The 7,938-nt window shown below is 35.8% G+C and overlaps 1 protein-coding gene across 1 annotated transcript in view; it reads right to left on the bottom strand.

Annotated features, from left to right (window-relative positions):
* Positions 1–163: 163 nt before the first annotated feature.
* Positions 164–7,938, bottom strand: part of COL3A1 (collagen type III alpha 1 chain) — a 52,411-nt gene continuing 44,636 nt past the window's right edge. The window contains exons 40-49 of the mRNA XM_007950334.2: positions 7,293–7,346; positions 6,704–6,811; positions 6,170–6,223; positions 5,455–5,562; positions 5,089–5,142; positions 4,885–4,992; positions 3,702–3,996; positions 2,313–2,500; positions 1,679–1,921; positions 164–310 (exon numbers count right to left, since the gene is read on the bottom strand). Coding sequence (XP_007948525.1) covers positions 164–310; positions 1,679–1,921; positions 2,313–2,500; positions 3,702–3,996; positions 4,885–4,992; positions 5,089–5,142; positions 5,455–5,562; positions 6,170–6,223; positions 6,704–6,811; positions 7,293–7,346 — 1,359 coding nt within the window. The remainder of the gene's footprint in view (positions 311–1,678; positions 1,922–2,312; positions 2,501–3,701; positions 3,997–4,884; positions 4,993–5,088; positions 5,143–5,454; positions 5,563–6,169; positions 6,224–6,703; positions 6,812–7,292; positions 7,347–7,938) is intronic.

The raw sequence follows: 7,938 nt of genomic DNA on the forward strand, positions 1-7,938 counted from the left end.
AAAAAAAAAAAAAAATTTTTTTCTCAAATTACACTTTTCCCCAAAATTTTGGAAATAAATAACTGGAAATTGGTTGGTTACTTGTACTGGTTGACAAGATTAGAACAAGAGGAACACATATGGAGTGTGAAATTTCTTGCTGGGTTTTCAGATAGAATTTAGTTTATAAAAAGCAAACAGGGCCAATGTCCGCACCGAACTCTTGATCAGGACCACCAATATCGTAGGGTGCAATGTCTACAATAGGTAGTCTCACAGCCTTGCGTGTTCGATATTCAAAGACTGTTTTGCCCCATTCCCCAGTGTGTTTCTATAAGAGAGCATAAAAAAAAAAAAAGAAAAAGTAAATGATCATCACATTAAAATTACTTAGTTCCCCTGACTTATCGCATTAGGAAAAATATATATATATTATTGCGCTAGGGTCTGTTGCCAGCTTGCCATATTTACCTTCCAAACACGTGAGGACTGTACTCAAAGCTGTAATTCTCCAACATGATAAATCATATTCTTAATTAAAATATATTGTGGCATATTGAAACCCAGAAGGATATTCACTAGACTAGTTTTGGAAGGCCTGAATTTGGTCATTACTACCAGGTATACAGTCAGTTTACTAAGAAGTGGATTATTCACTCGCAGTTGAATTTTCTAATTTAGAAGTGAGTTTTTCCATTGTTTTTAAATAACAGAGAATAGATATGGTACTATCTATTAAAATTAAAATTTAATTTTAATTAATTAATATTTTGATTTAATTAAATTATAAAGCAGAAATTTTAGATGGGGTCCATCCAGATTATTTGGTAAAGTTTATATTATGGATTTTCATTTGGAAGCAGGTTCGGATGGGTGAAGGAAATATATACTGAATCAGAAACTACATCACTATGATTTCAGTAGAAGGCTATTCTGAGTAATTAAAATCAAAGATTAAAAACCCCATCCAAATCAAATGTATTAGTTATTTAAATGCTCTCTTTGACAAAATTTTCAAAAGCATGTTCTTCTCTCTTTTTAAATTACTGTTTAAATATGTTCTTTCAGAGTGTTTTCTTTCTTTCTTTCTTAACCATTTAATCTTGTTATTAGACACAGAACCCTTGTTTTTCCTTCCTCCCCCTACTCTTTGCCCACCATCTTTTATTAATGTAAGAGGTAAGCATAAAAGCAGAAATTCTTTTCTGTTGAAAAAATGGATTATTCTTAAAAGACATTATAGCTTATTCACCATTACTTATATCTTCTATATTTTCAAGTTCTCTCAAGTGTGTGAGCAAATTTTTTTTGTAAGATAGAATAAAGTTTAATCCTTAGAAAGCAGCAGAATTCATGAATCTGCTCTCCATAGATGGTTTGGAGGGAGCTTTTATCCTTTCCAAAACTGGATGCAAGTTGTATTTATAATTGTGTATGTTTATTTTCTCTTAAAACAGCACATGCAGCTTTCAACAAATTCTTAAAGCATTTGTGAGTCATGAAAGTATAAGATCCCTTTTTCACTTTTTTGTGATATTTAACATTCCTAACAATGAAACAGTGGATTCGGTATAGCTCACACCAAATGGTACCTTTGGTTCATCCTTTCATTTTTATTTCTGCTCTTCAAAATAGTTAGCATTATTAACCTAGAAATGCTGAACTCATTATGAAGCCTGTTTATAAAAATGTTACTTACAGTGCAACCATCCTCCAGAACTGTGTATGTAAATTTGCTGTTTCCTTCAGCCTTGAATTCGCCTTCATTTGACCCCATCAGCTTCAGGGCTTTCTTTACATTTCCGCTGGCCTGATCCATGTATGCAATGCTGTTCTTGCAGTGGTATGTGATGTTCTGTGAGGCCCGGCTGGAGAGAAGTCGGAGGAATGCAAGCTGGACATCGAGTATTTCTTCAGGAAGTTCAGGATTGCCATAGCTAAACTGTGATAGGGAACAAATAAAACTGATCAAACATTTTAGTCACAGCTGTGTGTAGGGGATTCATGTGGTATTGGTATGGTCATTGTAACACAGACTGTTCAAATCCATTATACATGAATATTTTATATATAGATATATTTTAATTGCATGCATAGCCTATGATATCAGAGTAGAAAGACTAAGAAATGAAAGGAAGTTCTTGGGATACAAAGTATAATCCAATCTAGCTTAGCTCTGGACAGACAAAATATTATAGTCACCTGAATATCTACAAATCTTAATGGCTCATGTATTAATTAATTAACTTAGCTTTCTGATGAATAAATAGAAGGAGAAAAGAAAGTCAGGTAAGTCAGGATGATATAGTTAAAAATGGTATGCTATTTCTAACCTGAAAACCACCACCCATGGACTCTCCAAACCAAACGTGTTTCTTCTCAGCACCAGAATCTGTCCACCAGTTCTTACGTGGAATAGTCAAAGGACTGGCATGGATGCATGTTTCCCCAGTTTCCATATTACAGAATACTTTGATAGCATCCAACTTGCAACCTTGATTAGGATCAACCCAATATTCTCCTGAATAGTCACAAAAAAAGGAATTGGTTATAAAAACCAGTAATAGAATTTGGATCAGAATGATTTTGTTTGTTTACCTGGTAAAGCATTCATCCAGTTGACTGCTAATATATTTATAATTTACATATTTGTACATTATAGTATATCATTATACAGAAATGTTTATAGGTAAAATTAGTGGATAAAAACACTAGCTATAATATTTAGAAAGCAACAAAATCACAGAATAATATTCTGTCTTTGAACAATAATGATAAATTAAGTCAAGACATTTTGAATGGTATATTTTATTAATTTACTGTTTTTATTTTTTTAAGATGACTTATTAATGCTATTTTTCTTTATGATGTAAAGGGACTTTTCTAATCTGGAATTTATGTCAAGAGATCTAACAAAGTTTCTGTCTATATTGATGGTTATCTTCCATTTTATTTTCTAGCTCTGGTGGTGTAGAGCCTAAGGTATTTGACTGCTAACCAGAAGGCTGGCAGTCCAAACCCACCAGCCACTTCTCAGGAGGAAGATTGGGCAATCTACTTCTGTAGAGATACTGCCTTGGAAACTCAAGGAAGAGTCATTATGAGTAGAATCAACTTGATGGCAGTGAGCTTTTTGACTCTTAGAAAAGGCAATGTTCCCTGTGAAGGCACCTGAAAATTTGAAAATAATTTTGCCTTTCAGATAGAATTAAACCAATATAAGCAAGTCTCTAGACTATTACACTATTCTATATTATCCTATATAATATTCTGGCATTTTAAACTTAAGTAGTTTTTAATTCAAAACAAAAGATTTTAGGTCAAATTTTAAATTTCAAATTATGTTTGCATCAAATTATATATATTTAATCAATCATATAAATTGTTTTATCAGATACATAAGTTTGTGATGATCTTCAGAGACATACCAAACTCTGAGTTCCATTAATGATACTATGGAACTGCCTATAAATTTTCTTATTTTTGTAATATTTTCAGTTAGTTTTGTTACATTTTAAGTAACTCACAAAGTTTACTTTTTCTTATAATATCGAGCAGTGTCAATTCAATTAACATCTTTTAAGTATTATTTCTGCTATAAAATACTTCCCATTCACAGTAAAAGTTTTCTCTTTCCTAAATTACAATGTAATAATGATTACATTATTATTACAGTTCTCTCTGAATCTGTTGCCATGACTGTGAAAGACTCCTCAACCTACCACTTTTGAGTTCAGGATGACAGAATTTCAGGTCTCGGCAATTCCGAGCAGGGTTTTTACGAGAACCATCGGGGCTAATGAGGTTTTCTATTTGTCCATTAATTGATTTGAGTGAAGACATAATCTCTTCAGTGTTGATTTTAAAATCCATTGGTTCATCTCCATAATATGGGGCAAAACCACCAGCCTTTTCAGCCCCAACACCAGAGATGGCAGCAACTCCAGCACCACAACATGGACCAGGGGCACCAGGAGGTCCAGGAGGGCCTGGTTGTCCTGGGTGGCCTGGGGAACCCTAGAAAGGGTAAGAACACGCATCATTGAGGTATGCTTGTGTGGTCTCCACCAAAAAATATCTTGTTGGCCCCAAAAAATGTCTTAACAACTTTGTTGTGTGAAATTCTTTTATTTGGGTTTTTATGCAATCAAATGATAATCGATTTATAGTAACAATATTCATTACCACAAATTTATAGTGTTTTACTATATAATAATGAGATGTGTGGCTATAATTTTATTCTATCATATTTTCGTTTTGTACAAATGACGGAAACAAGCAACTCATGAAGCATGGTTCTAATGCTGCCATGACACAGAGAATAACATCAAGAAATCTAGCTTCTGATTCCAGAATCTAGCTTTGTATCTTTGAGCAGTTCATTTGACTTATTGGAGCTTCAATTGCCATGTGTGTAACTCACGATAATAGTTTTTATTCCATTTATCCCATAGAGTAGGATAGGAATGTATTAGGGATAATAGGATCCATAGCGTAATAGGAATTTTGGATGCATTTGGGAGGTAGAATATACTGCATAAAGGCAAGGCATTATGATTGTCACTGAAGCTTTAAATGGCTTCTGTTGTGAGATCAGTGTTGGTATAGTTCATTTGCTTTACTGACAACATGTTGTTCTTCTGATCTAATGGAATATAACTGTTAGTATTAACTAATATAAAGTTTAAAAAACTCTTAACATTTTTTTCTGCCTATTATTACAGTGTGGTCAATAAAGTCCCATATGGTCATTCATCATTCTCTACATCAAATCAGGTGATTGTATTATGCAGAACTCACGATCTTTTTTCTACCTCCCCACTGTCTCAGTTTTTCTGAGATACTGCACAGTGTTTCTGAACATTGTAGCAAATTAAATACATATATTTATAAGTGATGTCTTACCTCTGATCCTCTTTCACCTCTACTACCCCGAGGTCCTGGTGGACCAATGGGACCTGGATGTCCACTTGTTCCATCTTTGCCAGGGGCTCCACTGGGTCCAACAGGTCCCTAGGAAATTATCATGATATCAAAATCCTAGAATATCTTCCTGGAGTGCAAACATTTTAAAATGTGGACATTCCAGTTTCTTTCTGTGTTACTTACTCTGGGGCCTGCAGGTCCTGGACTACCAATTGCACCTTGGTGACCAGCAGGGCCCTGGAAGGAAAGGAATGGGGAATATTAGTGAAAACTTTATAAAAAAGTTCAGGAAATTATACATTCAAGGTATGATCTAGAAATAGGAATCATGGTAAAATATATTTTCCTCCTTATTCTACCTCCCCACTGTCTCATGCCAACTATTATTTCAAATAATTCCTCTACTCTATTACTTAACTTTTCTAGCACATACGTTTAGAGGAAACAGAAAAGTTTCATCTGTCTCTACAATCTCTGTAATACAAGCTCTGCTTACCCAATCATTAAAAAGCATTGTAGGGGATTTCCTGACAAAATGGATGTACTTACTGGAGAACCTGGGGCACCTGGACTGCCAGGGAATCCTCGATGGCCTTTGATGCCAGTGGAACCACGTTCACCTGCTTCACCTTTATCACCACGTGGGCCTTGAGGACCCTTTACAAATACATTTTAAATTAAAGTCATACACATACATGCACATTGGAAAAAATAAAATAGAATTTGTTTTATTTTGAATCAAATAGAATTTGATTCTATTGGCTAGAAATCCCTATCAATATATACTTTATCTATGGAACAATAAATACTATTTTTTTAGTTGTTCAATTTTGACTGATAATTGCAAGAAACACCAATAATTAATGTTTATGTGCTTGCCCAAAGGAACTTTTAGATCCTGAATTGCTTACTGTATCATCAAAACCAAAACCAAACCGACTCACTGCTACTGAGTTGATTCTGATTCATAGCAACACTTAGGACAGAGTAGAACTAGCCCATAGTGTTCCCAAGGCTGTAAATCTTTACGGAAGCAGACTGCCTCATCTTTCTCCTGCAGAGCGCCTGGTGAGTTGGAACCACCGACCTTTTGGTTAGCAGCCAAATGCTTTAAAAACTGCACCACCAGAGCTCCTGTATCATCAAGGGAAGTTTAAATTATGTTCTATAGCTATGTATTATTTTGTCATCCCCTTTTCCTGAGCATGCCAGAAAAAGAAATATTCCCTATACATTAGGATGAATTTAAAAACCAAAAACTCACAGCAGGGCCTCGAGCACCAGCAGGTCCTGGTGCACCGGCAGGGCCAGCAGGACCCTAAAATGACAACAAATAGACAAAATGACACACTTACATAGACATGCTTATTTATTCATTTTTTTTTTAAAGTTAATAATTCCATTGTGATGGAATAATAAATAATACGCATACTAGTTTTGGAAGTTAGAATTTCTTTTTATCCTTCACAGTCCTTTTCTTGTTAATTTCTTTTTCAGAGGTCTAAACAAATAAACTGAATAAATCCTGTTACTTCAGGCTTACATTTAATCCCAGTAAATAGAAACTTGGTCTGACTAATACTGTTTTGGATGTTAGTAACTAATTCTTCATTGACTATTGCCAGAAACTTCTAACATATTCTTTGTTAACGTAGTTGCCTAAGAAAGGACTAGTGCAAAAACTATAAAAAAAATGGTAGTAGATCTTTTTGTTAGCGTATCTGACATTCTATCTTCTACCTACAACGTCTTCACTGAGGCAAAGAGACAAGTAACAAGGGATGATGTTAGAACTTACATTTTCTCCTCTGTCACCACTCTTTCCAGCTGGACCAAGAGGACCAGGTGGGCCTGGATGGCCAGGAGCACCAGGGGCACCAGGAGAACCATTTTCACCACGATCACCCTGTGGGCAAATTCACAGATGTAAATAAGTTTGATGAGAAATTATTGCTTTAATTCCATAAACGTAGGAGCTCTAGTAGCATAGTGCCTAAGGCACTTGACTGCTAACCCAAAGGCTGGCGGTTCAAATCCACCACCCACTCCTTGGTAGGAAGGTTGGGCAATCTACTTCCATTGTGATACTGCCTCGGAAACCCAAGGAGGGGTTGCTATGAGTCAGGTCTGACTCAATGGCACATAACAACAACAACAACAACATTGTACATATAGGAGCTCTGGTAGTGTAGTGCTTAAGGCACTTGACTGCTAACCAGAAGGCTGGCGGTTCAAACCCCCCAGCCACTCCTCAGAAGGAAGGTTGGGCAATCTACTTCTGTAGTGATGCTGCCTCAGAAATCCAAGGAGGAGTCGTTATGAGTCAGGTCTGACTCGATGCCACATAACAACAACAACAACAGCAATTGTACATAAGTTTGTTATACCTTGGGACCAGGAGATCCATCTCGACCTGGCAGACCATCTGATCCAGGGCTTCCCTGATAAAAATAGGAAGGAAAATCAAACTCTTTGAAAGTATGTATTCTCAATAGGGGAAATATTGTCTTAAAGGGGATAAAAATTGGTTCTTGGTGGGGGGGGGGCAGTGCAAATTTTTTAATATTATAATGGTGTGTTTCCCTTCAAAGGACCACAGATCCTAAGCCACTGTGCAGTATGTATCTGTGGTCCTAAAATTTCTTGAAATGGGAGAAGTAGAAGTGATTAGGAACAAAGGTCTAAAAGGGGTTCTTTTGGGGAGAGAAATAAGAAAATGAAAGAAATAATGATCTAACCTAATAATAGAAATTTATAGTTTAAGGAAAGGTAAGTCACAGAAAATATTCCTTTTCACCCAGAAGAAATGGTATAAATTTGGGCTTTCCCTACCAATTTGTTTCCTTATTTAGCTAGATGCTATATTTTTTCTATTAATGATCTTTCCTTCAGTAAATATTAGCGAACACAGAACTTTAAAGCTTCTAAGTTGTAATAGAGGGAGCTCTGGTAGCATAGTGCCTAAGGCACTTGACTGCTAACCAGAAGGCTGGCGGTTCAAACCCCCCAGCCACTCCTCGGAAGGAAGATGGG

Source organism: Orycteropus afer, unplaced genomic scaffold (genome assembly GCF_000298275.1).
Source record: "Orycteropus afer afer isolate SDZICR_OR568_19922 unplaced genomic scaffold, OryAfe1.0 scaffold00001, whole genome shotgun sequence".
Classification (NCBI taxonomy): Eukaryota; Metazoa; Chordata; class Mammalia; order Tubulidentata; family Orycteropodidae; genus Orycteropus; species Orycteropus afer.